The sequence below is a fragment of the Sciurus carolinensis genome, chromosome 12, assembly GCF_902686445.1.
Source record: "Sciurus carolinensis chromosome 12, mSciCar1.2, whole genome shotgun sequence".
In the NCBI taxonomy this organism is placed as follows: domain Eukaryota; kingdom Metazoa; phylum Chordata; class Mammalia; order Rodentia; family Sciuridae; genus Sciurus; species Sciurus carolinensis.
The window spans coordinates 73,186,123-73,202,795 of record NC_062224.1 but is presented as its reverse complement, the minus strand read 5'-3'; the positions used below and the strand labels follow the sequence as shown (position 1 = coordinate 73,202,795).

The following is a 16,673-nucleotide window of genomic DNA, read 5'->3' as shown; positions in this document are numbered from 1 at the left end:
CTAAAACAACATGACTCTGAAGGTTAAAATATAAATAATGAATGTAACAAGTATTTTTTTTAAATGCAAGCAAGAAACTGAATATCTCAAGGAGAAATTGACAAAATTGCATTCAGAGTGGAGATACTGTCCCCAGTTTTTGACAGATTGGGTACATAAAAAATAGATAAAAATTGGTCAATGGTTCTCTAATTTTCTTCTCCCTATACACTATTTACATGCTTCACATGCACTATTGTAACATCCAATAATACACTATACTGGTTTTCAATCTGGTGGGGTCTCTCCTCCAGGGAGATATCTTTCAGAATCTTGGAAGAGACTGGTTTAATTTGAAATGCTTCTCTGCACCCAGTTTCTAAATAGATCTTACTATAAATTTAGAATTACTGTTTCAGAGACTATACTGTATATTATCATGATATATTTAATATAAACAAATAGTCTATCATGAATGAAGCATACAGAAAATTTTCAAATCACCCGTAGAAAATTAACACAAAATTTAAATGGTATATTAACTACATAAATTTTTTTTAAATCTGTGCAAAATGCAAATTAAAATAAAAGAAAATTGACATTTGAAGAGTCTGCATCATATGAGGCAAACTTGCATATTCTTCATAGAGTGAGAGGTACTTTTAGTCAATGAAAAAAATGTGATCATACAATGGAAAAATTAACAATGAACCTACTTAGGCATGTTACAGAAGTGTAAGTGCTCAATACATATTGAAAAATGCTTACTCTCTATGGTATTCTACTAAATTCAAATTATGACAATATTCTGACATATTTTTCTTACATTTATAAAGTATGATGTTGGTTAGCATAAAATTAAATGTGCAATACTGTATTCTGCTTGCTGGAAGAACATAATTTATGCACACTTTTGGAGAAATAATTGGCAGTAATATAACCAAAAAAATCACTAACCTTTTCTTGAAAATATTACCATAAGCTAAGCACTAGATACACAGTTTATGGACATCTGATAGTGCCCATGTCAAGCACAGTATTGTGTACTTTATGCATACTTGGACTCATTTTCTCTTCTTGGTGACCCTATGATGTAAGCAGTTATAGTTCATTCTGGTTTACCCAAAAGCAATCTGAAGCACACAGAGTTTAGTTTATTTCTTCAAGTTACATAGCTGAAATGTGTTAGAAGTGGAATAGGATATTGTTTAATATTTGTAATATTTAAGTATTAGTCTCTTATTCACAACCTAAGGTATTAAAGAAGGGTCCAGAATGATGTATAGAGTCCCCAGGTCACAGGGAAAGTATGCAGCAGGCACTTGTACTAATGCCTGACTTCCTGGTCCAAGACTGTACAAAATTTTAAGACCCTTTGACCCAGTTGTTCCATTTCTAGGAATTTATCTATGATCATGGTCAGGAATTGCCCTGAATGTGTATATATGTATAGCAAATATATATATATCGTGGTATATACACATATTTTTAAACATATTAGTTATAACAGGAAAAGTTGAAAGTTCAGAAGATAAAGGGAGATTGAGATAAAATGTGATTGAGGAAAAGTCAGTGGAAAGATTTTGAGTAGAGCAGCAGGGTTGCTCTGCAGGGTGAATTCATGGCTAAGATAATAAAAGAAAAAAAAGAGCTGCAAAATATGAGTATTGCAGTTGTCCAGTTAAGAGTTGCAGGGGTTTGGTCTGAACCCTTGACAAAGAAGAGATGGATGAATTTAACAAATATTTCAGAAAATGAATCTACAAGTATGAATATGAGGTGGAAAGGAGAAGGTCGAACATTGAGAATAACTAAAACTTGAATAAGTGCTGACTGAAGGTGCTATTTATTGATGTTGCAGATGCAGGAGGAGGATGCATTCAAGTTTCAATATGTTAAATTCAGACACTGAGAGACATCCAACTGGTAATATCAATGTGTCCAAATGCCTGTTGAATGCAGACATTTGGATGTCTAGGTGACTTGCAGTTTTGAGTAAGTAGCATCTCTATGTTCCGGGAATCCATAAGGTTTCTCGAGCAAATCTGGAGAAGGAGGGGTGGGGGGAGTGAGGACAGGGCCCAGTTCCAAATCTGGAGACTCTCCAAAATGCAGTCAAGGAATGAGAAAAGAACATTGAGAAAAGGGGTGATAGGGGGCACCAAGAACAAAGAGGAGTCACAGAAGTAAAGAAATAGTTCAAACAATGGTGAGAAATCTAGTATGTAGAATGCTGTTGAGTGGTGAGGATGAGGGTTGTAAAGTCTTTTTGCTTATGTAAAAACCGCTGAAGGAGTAAGCAGAAGCCAGATAAAGAACAGGATCAATGTTCCTACATACCTTGCCCTAGCAGGAAATCCGGGAAGAACAGAGAGGGAGCAAAACTGGAGAGGAATTTATATAAACAGAGGTTTATGTGATGGCTTGGTGAGTTTGCTTTTAGCAATGGGAGATAATAGAATTTGAATGATCCTGTGAAGAATCACCAGAGCCATGATTCTCAAACTTTGATGTGCATCAGAATCAGCTAAGAGATTGTTAAAATAAGTATTGGTGAGCTACGACCCAGGGTTTCTAATTCAGCAGGAGGGATGGGGGCCAGAGAATTTGCTTTAATAATAAAGTGATGCATTTAATAATAATTTTAGTAATAATACTAAGCTGTTAATGATAGTCCTAAGGCCATGCTCTAGTGTAGCAGAGCGAGATTAAAAATATAAGTGAAAGGAAGATTAGCTATCAGTAACATCTCTGAAATGACAGTTGGTCCAGGAGATTTATAAAGGTTTTATTTTTGATAGGAAAAAGGAACTCTGTGAAAACAGATAGAGAAAGAAAAAAAAAAAAAAACCAAAAAGTAAAAAAATAATAATGAAAATAAAATGATAGAAAAAATCTATCATATGCTAAAAATGGTTTTTATGTCTTTTAGCATTTATTGATTCATTAAACCCCTAAAAAAATTTCATTGGGCAGAAATATCATTAATGTATACATTTGGTAAAAAGAATTTAACAAAGGTCCTGTATATCAGATTCTGTTTTCTTCCACAGTATCTAATTTGATCTAAAATATAAAACCATCAGGTGAATAGGTTGAGGAAGGAAGGTTAACATTTGGATAGCTTGGAGAAATATAAGATATTTACAGAGGGGAATGGGGCAAGGAGCTTATGATAGAAGCATGGTAGGATTGGGGTCAATATTGAAGGCACATTTGAAATTGAGATGGGACATTTTCAATGATAAACTGCTTGATATTTGTCAGCTTGCTTTGCTGCCACATGCAACATGGAAAAAAGTAAGCTTGGGACTTCACCAGCTTGGATTTTTATTAGGAGAGTAAAAGGGAAAAAGAAAGTGGAGATTATGATTTTTTTAATTGACTACATCCAGGGATTCGGGTTATAGATTCTAAAAATTCTAAAGCAGGAATAAAGACTTGAGGGGATCAAGCAATAAAAATCTTGGAAAGAAGAAATATATTTAAGGCATTCTAACTTCCATATTACTCAAGTTACATTTTTTTCATGGAAATTTTTTTCTACCAGATTTAATGCTTTTATTTTTTTATTTATTGTTTTGGTCAAAGTCATAAGTTGGTTTCCCATATAAATGTGTGTTTAGCATTTCAGAATGAAAAGTGCTAGTTTACTAGATGTGCAAAGATTTCATTGTGGGCTATGTAAGTGGTTTATATGGGTGCATTTTATTCTAATCCTCTTCATGGCATGCAACACTGTGAGAAATTGATTCACTGATTTGCCAGTCAAGCTGCTGGGGCTCAAACACTCCTCCACCTCAGGATAATTAGGTTTAATCAGCAATTTTACAATAAATAATAGTGGTGTGAACTTGGGCTAGTCCCAAAGAGTAAAGTTTTGCATGGTAAAATAGGTAAGCTGGTCCTGCATGCATGTACAGGATCCACAAAAGATGCTATTTCAAGAGCTATAACTACCTATGACCTGGTGTTCTGGGGAAGGAAAAAGTATCAACATTGTAAGGGAATTGTCCATGAGAGCCCATGCATATTATAGAATTATGCTTTTATGCTTTTCATATAGGTAGATAGATCCAGGTTTCTACCATATTAGATGGTGGTTCTTGTTTCCAAGCAAGCAAACTATCTGAATATTTAATGTAGTTTTGGGAAAAGAGCTTGCAGAACAATTTTACTTAAAATTCAAACAAAAAGGAAGTTAATGAGATCTATTCCATTGTAGAATAATCACCTTTACCTGTGAGGTTACTGAGATTGACAAACTCAGCACTGGCAGAGGGCATTGGGGGTATGTGGGAGTCATCCTCACTGTAGACTTTTAGAATATACTTCTCGATTACACCTCTAACCACAACAGGTTCATCCCAGGTCACCTCAATGCTATATCCATTTATGCTCTGGACTCTTGAGGGAGTTGGCACACTTTGTGGAGCTATGAAAGAATAAAAGAGAAAATAGAGAAAATGGCAGTTCTGAGAAGACTATTGCCCCTATTCTTCACTTTTAATGGCTGCAGTAAATCAGACTCCAACCATTAGCATAAATACAATTTATTAGAGTTGTAACTTTTCAGCATTGATTTAATATGACTGCACATCTTGAGCCATTCAGTTTAAGCGATATTTCAAAACCATCAAAACTCCATCGACATAACATTCTTTTAAGTCTAGTCCAGGTTTTCCAAAAACATTTAATGTATCCGACATGTTTAAACATCACTCATAAAGAAGGAGGTGGCTGGTAGGCAGATAACAAGTTCAAGCAATATTATGAGGTACCCCTCTGAAGCAAGATAATTAGACTGTTATTATACGTAATGGTTTGACACTTTTATATCTTCTGTGTATTGGCCCCCAAATGTCACACATGTGATTGTGTTATACTTGAAATTTCTGGTCCATATTCAATTGTTATTCAAATTAATTTTAAAGAAGCAAAGTTCTACCAGTTCTGATATAAAAGACACATTTTTAATTGCATTTGGGGGGGTTAGGGAAGCTGGTGCCCTGGAGATCCTCCCAAATCTTTTCAGAGTCATTCTTTTCAAAACAATAACACAAAATGAGAGAGTTTGAAGGAGGTGCAAAACCTCCTCTATAAGCTGAGCCCCCTATTTCAGAAATCCATAACCTTTAACTATTTATTAGATATTTCTACGGATCTGATCAGTAACAACTTCATCACAGCTGACTGCACTGGGGACACAAAGAGCCCAAGGAACTCTGTGGCAGGATGATGGATGAGACCTGCTCTAACTCCTCATGGGCTCCTGAGCCCCATCGATGGAGGATCACTCCAGTTTTCCCACATCAAATATCCTCCTTCTCTGACTTTACTATTCAGACCAATAAAACAGGACAGCTTTCAGGGAAACAAAGTGAACATACAGCATGAGAGGATACAGAGAGGGAAAGAGCCACTCTCTGTGCAGTTAAAACACCACGGGCACCTACAGGAAACACAGTCCACACGATGGAGTTGCAGGTAAAGGGACAATGGGAGAGTTGTTGATTTTATTAGTTCTGAAATGTGGTACAGGGCAAAGTACGCTACTGTCTAACAGATGGTCTTCTCATAAGGGACAGAACAAAACTGACTCAAAAATAATTAAATAGCGCAATTATTCTCCAACCCTTGGGAGCATGTAGCTGCTCAGTGTTGTGGTCAGATTGTAAATATGAATTTATGGCATAAGGCTTTGTGGTCAGATCATCACTATAATTCAGAGCTCAACTTGGGTACTTTCTCAGTGGTACTCACGGTGGGGACGAAAGCCATGTAAACAATGCACAATTTAGACACCTGTTTAAATTACTGACATACATAAAGCAGGCTTTATAGTATGTTTGCTAAGAAAATAGAGAACTATGAAACAGGGGCAGAAAATATGTCAGTAACAAACGAATATTTTGTACCAGAGATTTCTCCCAGCTCTGAAGTTGAAATGGATTTTTAAGAAATCATTAGGTTCACTGTCCTGCATATAAATAGATGATAATTTAAATCATCCTGGAAAAGTGTCTCAAGTTGTCCTCTTCTGGGAAACCAGAAGACAGACTTGAAAATTGTTAGTAGCCCACCACAGTATTTAATTATCTTTTAAATTAAGAAGATTCCTCAAAAGATGTGAAAAAACATATCTTTAGAAAAATTGTTACTTGATGGCAATCTTTCTTTCGGAGACATAAATGGCACCCATTTGGTGATATGCTTGACTTTCTGACAAATATCTGGTTCAAAATGGTAGAATCCTATTGATTTAAAAAAAACTCTTTGTGTTGAACACCTTTCTGTGATGTTATTATGTCAAAAGATTCTGTTTCTACAGTCTGTATAAAACACTTTCTAGTTAGTTGTCTCAGATTAGATCTAAAATATTCTATCTCCTGTTTCTCTTCCAATTCAAAACAATTAAACTGATCAACAGTTTCTCTCCCATGAGAGTCATTCTAAGATCCTAATAGACAACACCATAGCAAACATCTTCAAAGATGTGATAACAGATGTGTCTGCTTCCAACCGGTTCTCAGTTTCAAATGCGCTCACTGCAAGAGAGTCACGCTATCACGCCATCTAACGGTAATCCTGGCCTCCGCCCTCAGCTTCTTGAGATCTATGCAGTCTGCAAGCTTTCCTTATCCTCAGACATATTACCATTGGTGGGGTTTGCATCCAAATATGATAGAACCCAGCATTAGCAAATAGTAAATTTTATAAAAATAAGAATCACTGATCTACTAGAGAGTTTAGCCATTGACATTTCTAAACCAAGGTATTCTCTGTTACAAGATTACAAAAATATTTCTACTTCATGGTAATAGCCTTTCCTTTGCTGTGCATGCACAGATTTGTGCATATGTATACACATACACATTTTAAGGTACCCAGTATTCACCTGTTCCTGTTGTCCGTCCCCGACTCCAGTCACTATATACTGACCCTCCTTCATGCGAGGCTATCACTCGATACAGGTGTTCTTAAGTGGAGAAAAGAAATAGAAAGATTAAATTAGTTCTCAGATTAACTACTGGTGGGCTGTTGGCAGGGGGAGGAGAAAAATAGGAGACACGAGCATTTAATTTATAGGACTTCCACATTACCTGTAAAGGGCTGGAGACCACTTTCATGAACACCCTGCTCTTTTCCCTGGTAAACCAGGATGGAGTCATTTCCCCTGCAGTTAACAGCGCTGTCAGTTGATAGGCATCCATCCAGATTGACTCTGACAGCGCTGCTGGACACAGATGCCAAGTTAACGACAGCACCCCGTGTAAATTTAACATCCTTCATGCAACCACCGAAACCTAGCAAATAGTAAGGGATTAGTATCACATAAAGGGCTTGAGTCATTAATTACCAATCATTTTTGTCCTCTGCAGTGCTACATTTTGGGGGAGGGAGGTGGTTAGAGACAATTATTAAACTTTCGTGTCTTGCTTTGGAAATCCTTTATGCCTTCTGCTTTTTATCTGGCTAAGTTATTACAAGAAAATATTCATATTTCTGCTACTTTGAAAACCTATACACAGATAATTGCAATTCTACTTTTGGCACTAGAAAGCATTTTTTTAAACCTGTTTAGGCCCACATTTTCTAAATTCTATTTCTTGTCATGAAATAAAATTTAGCCTATTACACATTCTGGTAAGGCAGTATCCACATGCCCTTCAATTCTGGAAAATTAAGTTACTATATAAATCAGCATTTCTTAAGTGCCAAAAAATAGTATTTGAATTAGCATGATTATGCAACAAGCTCAGTGGAAAGAAAACACACTGTAAAGATGTTATGCAGGATAGGTGGACTATAGCTTCAAAATACATTATAATCCTTAGACATTGCCATGAATTGCATAATAATCATTTCAGAGGTATGAAATGCAGTCCTGTTAAACTGGTGTATTGAAGAGGCATTGCTGGATTCCACCATTTTCACTGAGGTTCATCATCTTGAACATACAAGACTCAAATATATACACCTTGACTATGTGCAGTGCATGGAGTTAGTGATGGAATAGCACCTGCTTTGAATTGCATGCCATTTTATCTAAACAAATTGGGTCAGTGAAGTTTGATACAACTCTCTCCAGCATCTGCACAAAACTGGGACAACAGAACTCAGTTTGAGATTGCTGGAGAATATGCAATGCTCTTTCTGAACAAAGTATTGTCAAGTTTACAAGGTCCTAAATATAGCTAGCTCTTTTCAAGATTAAAATGAACATATTGTTCTCTTCAGCATTTACATAATGTCTTATTATGTTTTCTAACACATTAAGTTGTAGGCTAGTTCCTTTTAAATGCTTTTTGCTATTATTCACATTCCTGTAGGCCCCACCGATCAATATCGATAGTCTAGCTTAGATACACAGTAGACACTAAATAAGTTGGGTGAATTGAATTGAAAGCAGTGAAGCTCAGTACAAAAGCATTTGCTGGAAAATCCAGAAGCTATGATTCCTAAACTTTTATCAGCAGTAATTTTCTGATAGCACATAACTGAGTTACCTAATGCCTTGGTATCCAAATTTTCCTACCAACAGAAAGAGACCAGTGAGAGGCAACTTTGGCAAACAAGTAAGTGCTATTTTAAGAAATGTCACTTTATAATATAGAATTTCAGTTTGGCAAGATGAAAACAGTTCTGGAGATGAATGACAGTGAGGGTTGTACAACAATGTGCATGTCTTTACTGCCACCAAACACTTAAAATTGGTTACAAGGGTAAGTTTCATGCTATTTGTATTTCCACACAATTTCTTAAAATTAGAGAATTAAAAGCAAAATGTCATGCAAATTAATTCACAAGATGGAGTGTGAAATTTTAAGAAGGCCACAGAGAGTAGTCTCTGTCTTGCAGCTGAAGAGAAAAAGTTCAGATGGTTATAAAATGGTAAGGATGAATCCTCTTGAATGAATGGTCCTCTGGCCTCAGACCGTGGAGATGCTGCTGCAGAGTTTGGTGTGGTCTTTCCTGTGGAATCCTTCCAGTGGGGAACAGAGTTCAGTCAAATGAACTTTGCACTGCTCTTTCAAATCTGTATGAACAGAAATGGTCCCCAAATGACTTCAAAATTTGAGTGAGATAAGAGGATAAGAAGTGAGGAAAGGGTACACCTGTATTCCCAGCAACTCCGGAGGCTGGTGCAGGAGGATTATAAATTTAAGGTCAACCTGGGCAACTTAGTGAGACCCTATCTCCCCTTAAAATAAATTAAATAAATTAAACAAATAAATAAAAGACCAGGGATGTAACTCAGAGGTAAAGTGACTCTGGGATTCAATACCCAGTACCAAAAAAATATATAATAATAATAATAAAAAGAAGAAAGCAGTGGGGCAAAGAGAAATGGGCATGGGCATGCTTGTGAGAGGAATAGGGAATAGATACTTCTTTTTTTGCTCCCCTGCCTTTGTAAGAATCAAGAACTCTGGGTGGGCAAATCAGAAAAATAGTAGCCCTTATTCAGGGAAGGTAGCTCTGCACTTGGCTTAGAAGGCAGACTGAGTTCCAGTCCCCACTCGCTTCTTGTCCTTTAGGGACTTTGGGCAGAGCATAGCCTGTGACACTGTATGCCATGGCCCAATCAAATGTCAGTGATTGTCCTAAGTGATAGTTCTAAGAAAACAAACACCCGTGATCTGAGGTCTTACATCTTCAGCAAATTATGTTGTCAACATTTCCAAAATGTAGATAAAATTAATTTTGCATTTGACTAAAAGGAAGATCACAATATTAATTGCTAAGAAAAAAATAGCACTAATATGATAACAAAATAGAGCTGCTGAGAAAAAGGTGCTAATTAAGAAGCATAGAAAAGGAACAAGCAAGGGTTTGAAGGCTATTGAGAGTGGATTGAAAGAAATACATTAAGTGAACATGATTCATTTTAATTGCAATTGACTACCTGCATGCTCCACCTCTATATTGTGAATATTTTCCTTGATGACTATATAAAACATTCAGTTACTAAAAAGATCAGCCTCTCTCACAGTTCAGTGGGAATGCTAAGGGACAGGGGTCACAAAATCTGCCTTTTTAAATAATCCTTCCAGGTGATTCCAGTGTACCTTGAATAGTAATAATAATAAGAGCTAATTTCAAGTTTTTCCTGTGTTCCTGCTACCATTCTTTAATATTTTATCAGTGGTTTTAGAGTCACTGATATGAATGATACTGCAATGATGAAAATTTAGTATTACCTATAAATAAAATATCTTTTGGTATCATTGACTTAGTCCTAGTGTGAGTAAATTATTCCCCTTGGATCTATGTTGATGTTTTAAACTTCTGCCGTTATTATCTTACAATTTCATTTTATCCATGTCTCCAGGACAATCAATAATTATGGGTTAAGGTGTAATTCAAAAGCACAAGCCTAGATAGAAGGTTTTTTATTTTCCCTAGATGTAAACAGGATCAAATATCTCACTTATACAAAGAGTTTTCAAGTTCTTTCTAACCTCTGAAACCTGAAAACCTGGAGAAACTCTTATATGAATGTAATATTTTTAGCTGCTGTTACATCTTAAGTGCCTTGAAAATGTCATTACTGTCTTACACCCCAGTTATTCATTAACTCCTTACTACTACCCTTCTAAAAGTCTCCTTAGAGCTTGCCATATATTTTCTATTCAAAGGCATTTAAATCTTTATGTACTTACCAAATAGGCAAAGACTGCTTCATGGAAATTTTAACCATTCACGGTACATAGATTTTAAAAGACATGGAGTATATTTTCTACATGAGAGCATGCTTGGTCACAAGCTAGATATTACAGTGCTTTCTCCACTTGACAGAGAAGGAGCACCAACCAGTCTCTGAAAAGGAATGCTTAACTGTAACCAGGAGAACACCCAGTTGACTGAGACAGACTTACTGTCTCACTGTCTGCTAAGTAGACACGTGACCTTAGGTAAACTATTTTCCTTTCTGCTTTTCAGTTTCCTCCTCTGTAAAATAGTGATAAGAATAACAGTGCCTAACTTATGAGCTTCTTAAGAACAACTGACTCACTTCTCAATCAAAGCTCTCAGAACCATGTCTACCGCACTGAATGCATGCAGACATGGCTAGCTTTTTAAGTTAATAATGTCTCAATTACCTTCAAACATATGAGTAAAAGTCTTTCTTTAGTTATAAATAATGCCCTTTCCTTTCTCTGATGGTTATTAATAATCAACAATATGTAAATTTTGTATAAGCATTTGGAATTCAAACAAACCTACCCATTCATATGGTTTTTCTGCATGAAAGATGTAGTGGAGAAAAGATGTAGACAATTTGCATTTATTCAGAGACAAAGAAAACCCAAAAAACAATGAATTTGCCATATTCCTAGTTGTCCATACCAACTTCTTATTTTAAATCTGAAAATGTGGATAATGATCAGTGTCCAAAAAAACTAGAACCACATGTGTTTTCATGGAAAATATGTGTGGAAATATATTTATAGTATTATGTATAATATATACAATTATATCCACATAATAATATAAATAATATAAATTGCTTTAGATAATGTTATACATCTGACATATAATATGTATATAATTATTTTTACGTATGTATATAACAATTCTATTTGGGGAGGACATATTAGAATAAACACATTGATTATGAATAATATGATGGCATACAGAATACTACAGAAAACTATTTCTAGAAGTATTATGTGATTGTTTTTAGGACTTAAAATTCTTCATAAAAGGAAGAGGGTGTTGGTGGGTTTTACTGTAAGTTTGAGTTTATTGCCATATCTTGAAGCACAGAACCATCAAAATCTGGCAGAACCAGGGCCATACAAACCTGTGGATTTCTCTAGAAGGAATTTACCTTGTTCCAAATTCAACTGTCTGTAAGAGTTCCACAGCTCCTGTGGGATTCCTCCCACATAGATAGGTGAATTCACCAGCAGCGACTGGGCTCTGGATTCTGTTGACTGCTCCATCAGTTCATTCACACTTACTGCTATGACAGGGCCTTTCTTTTTAATAGTGACTTTGTTCCACTTTCCATCACAGTAGGTCAATCCCAGCCATAGATCCACTTGTGTAAAGGTAAGACTGGCATTTGACCGGAAGCTCAATGCTCCACTCTTCAGCTCCACCTGTATTCCATATTAAAAAAGAAAATAGATATTTACAGAGGTTGCAGAAATGGCAGTGTGGGAGAGAATAGGTGGTCAATTTCTTGAAGAAAAGGAAGAACTTTCCCTGAAATAACTCTACAAAAAAATTTCACTTCATCCTAAGCAGAACTGGAGTAATATATAATGAAATACTTTTAAAATTTACTATTGACATGAACAATATTGTATTGAGTAAAACAAATGCATACCCATTAATGATTGTAGTATGTGACATGATATTGTCAGACTAAGTTTTTTTATGAAAGTGTGGTTAAAAGACTAAATCCTAGGATAAGTGACTGAATGATTGAAGATAACAGAACAGTCTGAACTATGACTCTATATTTGAGTTTTTAGAAAATGGGAAAATACTACTTCATATATCAATTTAATTTGGGGGAAAATATGACAAGACAATAAGAAAATGAAATGTCAAGCTTGATGAAGCTTATTTTAACTGGTTAGTGAACTCAATTTCAAATTTGTAAGATATATTTTGATTCAATATTTCAGCTTTATTCTAAACCTCTAACATAATTGCTTCTATGTGTGTTCTTTCAGAGTAATTTGACATTTCCTAATGCAAACATATCTCACCCAAATTTTCATAGTTAAGGAAATATATTTGTCTGTGTTCCTTCAAATGTCATATGATAATGATTTTAACTCGTGTTTTTTATTCCATTAGAAGTTGAATTGGCAACCATAGGATAGTTAAGATATTGTGCAAATAAACAAATACCAGATAACATTATGCTTTTCTATGTAACTATCATATTCATGAAGTACTTCAGGTAAGCATTAATTTAACTACCCTTCATTCAATAACTGCTGAGTCCCTATCTATGTTCATATACCTGCTGCTATAAGACAAGCCAGGTTCCTAAGTATCGCATTAATAGCAGAGATAAACATGTGGTACCCATTCAATAACCAAGATATGGATGAGGTACCATGGGAGCAGAAAGCAGATATGCCTTTTATTCCCTAGAATTCTAGTAAGGTTTAAAGTAAGGTTTAAAGAAGTGTGTAAGATTCAGTGCAGGTTCTACAAGGAGGAGAATTAACATGCACAATGGAATGAGCATATGAGGTTAAAGAGGAAATAAGATAGAGAGTACATATGGGGACATTAATCCATTCAACGATATTTATTGTGTACATAGTAAGAGACAGGAGTTAGGTAGTGAGGTCACAACTGTAATGAAGAGAGTTCAGGTCTATATATTCATAGTAACCACATGCCTGAGGAAGAAGCCAACAATAAGCATTAGAACAACACTTGAAATAAGTGTAATTTTTAAGAAATGTCATGAATGCTTAAATTTCCATTCACCTTATTAGCAAAATTGACATACAAACTAGAAGACAAAAATCTATGAATTAAAAATACCTTAGAATCCAAAAATCACCAATATACATATTTTATTGCCTATTTGCCCAGATAACTAGAATCTAAGGGTAAGATGTCCATAATTTCCTCTTATTAGAAATAAGAGGTCAGTACTTTAAAAGAACTTCTATAAAATTAAATTTTTAATAAGAGTTATTTTTGACTGGCATTTGATTAAATTAGCAAAGGCAAGTAGAAGCAGTTGCACTTGCTTAATGCATTTAGATAAATGTATAAAAATGCTCAGAACAGTCATATTTATTATAACAGATACATAGAAACAAGGAAAGCATCATTGGAAAGAGCAGAGGTATATTACACGGTCCTGAAGATGCATGAATTATCCAGAAACAGTGTGAAGTGCAAACAATAAATGCTTAGAGTTAAACCATTTTTATAAATTTCAAAAAAACAATATTTTCTGGACATCTGTATATGATATTCAATCTATAAAATGCAAAGTAATAATAAACACACACTTCTGATTGCACAGCACCTCTGGCAGGAGACAGAGAAACAAGATAGGAGAGACCCTAGTAGATACAAAAGAAGTACAATAATTAAGTTCTTGGTTTGAATGGTATACTCATGAATGTTTGTTGTGTTATATACTTTATCATATATAGGCATAATATGAAATACAGATTAAGTAAATTCTTTTGAAACTTTATCAAAAGACAATGAAGATAATTATATTTTTTATATTGTGAAATAAAATTGAATTTTCTTAATACCTTATATATCTGTTTGGTTTAAATTAAAATTTTCACAGTACTAATTGTCATTTTTTTAAAATGATCATAATCCTGAAGTATAAAATGTTTCACAGGACTTTAAAACTAGAAAGTACTTGAGGAAAAACATGAAAATAAAAATAAAACAGTAAAGAAACCCCAATTTGGTCTAATGCTAAGACATGTTTTATCTCATTCAAAGTTCAGTCTGAAGTTTCAAAGTAAATTAATTAAATAACATACGGCAAGAAAATCAGATCCATTTTTATTGTAAGTGAAAAGAAGCAATCCATTCAACTGGTCCGTTCTGAACTGCAGGGAAATCTCAAAGTCCATTCCACCATGAAATATGTGTGAATAAAGTTCCAGGAACCCTTTAAAGACAAGAATGTGTACATATTAGTAGGTGTAAACAGCACCCCTAGTATTACAAGTTTTGTAAGGCTCTCATACTGTCATTGTGAAAATGTCTCACAAAAGAACGTACAAATCATCGTTATAAAATCCCTGTTGTAATTTTACGTAAGTGGCAGAATGAACTTAGACCTTTTAGGAAGAAGCCATTAATTCTCTAAATCATGTAATAGTCTGTGTGTCATTTAGTTATATTACTGTTTCATGTAACAATAAGTAGTTACACTAAGAAAAACTTAGAATAATGGCATGGATGAGACAAAAGAAACAAGTACACAGTTCCTATTATTAGCATCATGTCCTTTTCTGTTCTGAAAGCAGTTTCAAAAGCTGAAAAACTAGCCAACTTAGGCTGAGATGCACTTTTATTTGAAGAGTAAGCTGTGTCCGCAAAAGTCACCATGATCCAGGTCAATGGCTGCTGCTCAGCCCCTCGATGGCCATCTTGGCAGGGACCGGGGCAGGTGGTGTACATGTCATGGACAGTACACCTCACCTTGCACTGCAGCCTTTGAAGCAATTACACTGATAGTTCAATTTGCTAGCTCTCTCTCTCAGTGGCCTACTTAGGTCTTACATAGCAGACATTTTACACTTTAGGAATTCTGCTCATCTATATGAGATAAACAGGTATTTTGAATGCACCTAGTTAACAAATCTCTTTTGAAACATCTTCCAAAGAAAAATAGCATTCCTATTTTCAAACAGTTGATTTGCAACTGGATATTTGTGACACTAACATATGTAAACCAAGCCCTGTGTGTGCCACCAGAGATGTTACATGTAAGTACATACTTACAAATCTTATAATTTATATTACATATCCAGACTGGTAATATATTTATGAGCATTATGACACAGCTAGGCATTTCTGGGATACTGAGTTCATATGAGGTCAAAGTAAATTATGCCGAGAATAGAATACCATGGTGCTATAGTTTGGATCTTGATCATCCTCCAAGGCCCAAGTGTTAAAGGCTGTTTCCCCAGAGCAATGAAAATCAAGGTGGTGAAAACTTTAAGTGTTGGGGTCAGGTGGGAGGTTTTTAGGTCACTTGGAGGGGTGGTGCCCTGGAAAGGGACTGTGGAACCCTGGCCTCTCCTTATTCATTGTTTGCTTCCTGGTAATAGGTGAGTGGTTTTGTTCCACCAGATATTCCTACCATGATTGGTGCTTCACATGCACAGGTACAAACACACAGGAGCAACTGATCATGGTCTGAAACCTCTAAAACTGTGAGCCACAATAATATTTTCTCTATATAAGTTGGTGATCCCAGATATTTTGTCCTAATGATGTAAAACAGACTAATATACATGCTAAGCAACCATCAATGTGTATTTTAGAACCTTACCTGTTCCTAGAAACTGAACACCCTCAATTAATGAAGCAGGGCATCCCTCCCAGCTATTATACACATTGAATTGCTCTTCAGAACTCTGCCAATCCAGGGGTTCCCAAATAGCAGAGGGATTGTACTTCTTCATAAAATGCACATCCTTGAGACAGCCCACAAAACCCTTTTGGATTATCTCTGCAAAAGTTGATAAGTATTAAGAAATGCACATGATATATTTTGAAAGATTCCTTTCAAGAAATTAATTTTATGTGTCATTAATATCAAAGAAATAGGCAATAGCCAATAGCCCTCACCAACTATTTATTGTAAACCTGTAATAATTCATGTAAGCACCACACAATCTGCTATGGTAAATAGTAGCTATTATGTGTTTAAAACTGGCTCAAATCCACCAAATCTGCAGCAACAGATATTTATATAAAAATATTGGTTTTACAGTGCTGGAAAGAATATTTCCTTTCGAAGTAATACAGAAATCTCACCTTCCATAAGAATTAAAGAATGCTATAACAATGTTTATAAGTAACTAAGGTTTGAAGAAGTGTTTCTATTAAATACATAATTTATAGTGTAGTTCCCACACCATCCCAAATCAGTTTGTTATCCAAGTAACTCAATGATTTCTTTACAATTCAAAGAATTTATATAATACCGAGCC

The 16,673-nt window shown here is 35.2% G+C and overlaps 1 protein-coding gene across 1 annotated transcript in view; it reads right to left on the bottom strand.

The window, feature by feature from the left end:
• The window catches only part of Ush2a (usherin), a 746,720-nt gene that overhangs the window by 408,756 nt on the left and 321,291 nt on the right, over positions 1-16,673 (bottom strand). The window contains exons 24-29 of the mRNA XM_047521110.1: positions 16,010-16,189; positions 14,484-14,614; positions 11,819-12,092; positions 7,083-7,286; positions 6,878-6,958; positions 4,220-4,414 (exon numbers count right to left, since the gene is read on the bottom strand). Of these exons, the coding sequence (XP_047377066.1) occupies positions 4,220-4,414; positions 6,878-6,958; positions 7,083-7,286; positions 11,819-12,092; positions 14,484-14,614; positions 16,010-16,189 (1,065 nt within the window). The remainder of the gene's footprint in view (positions 1-4,219; positions 4,415-6,877; positions 6,959-7,082; positions 7,287-11,818; positions 12,093-14,483; positions 14,615-16,009; positions 16,190-16,673) is intronic.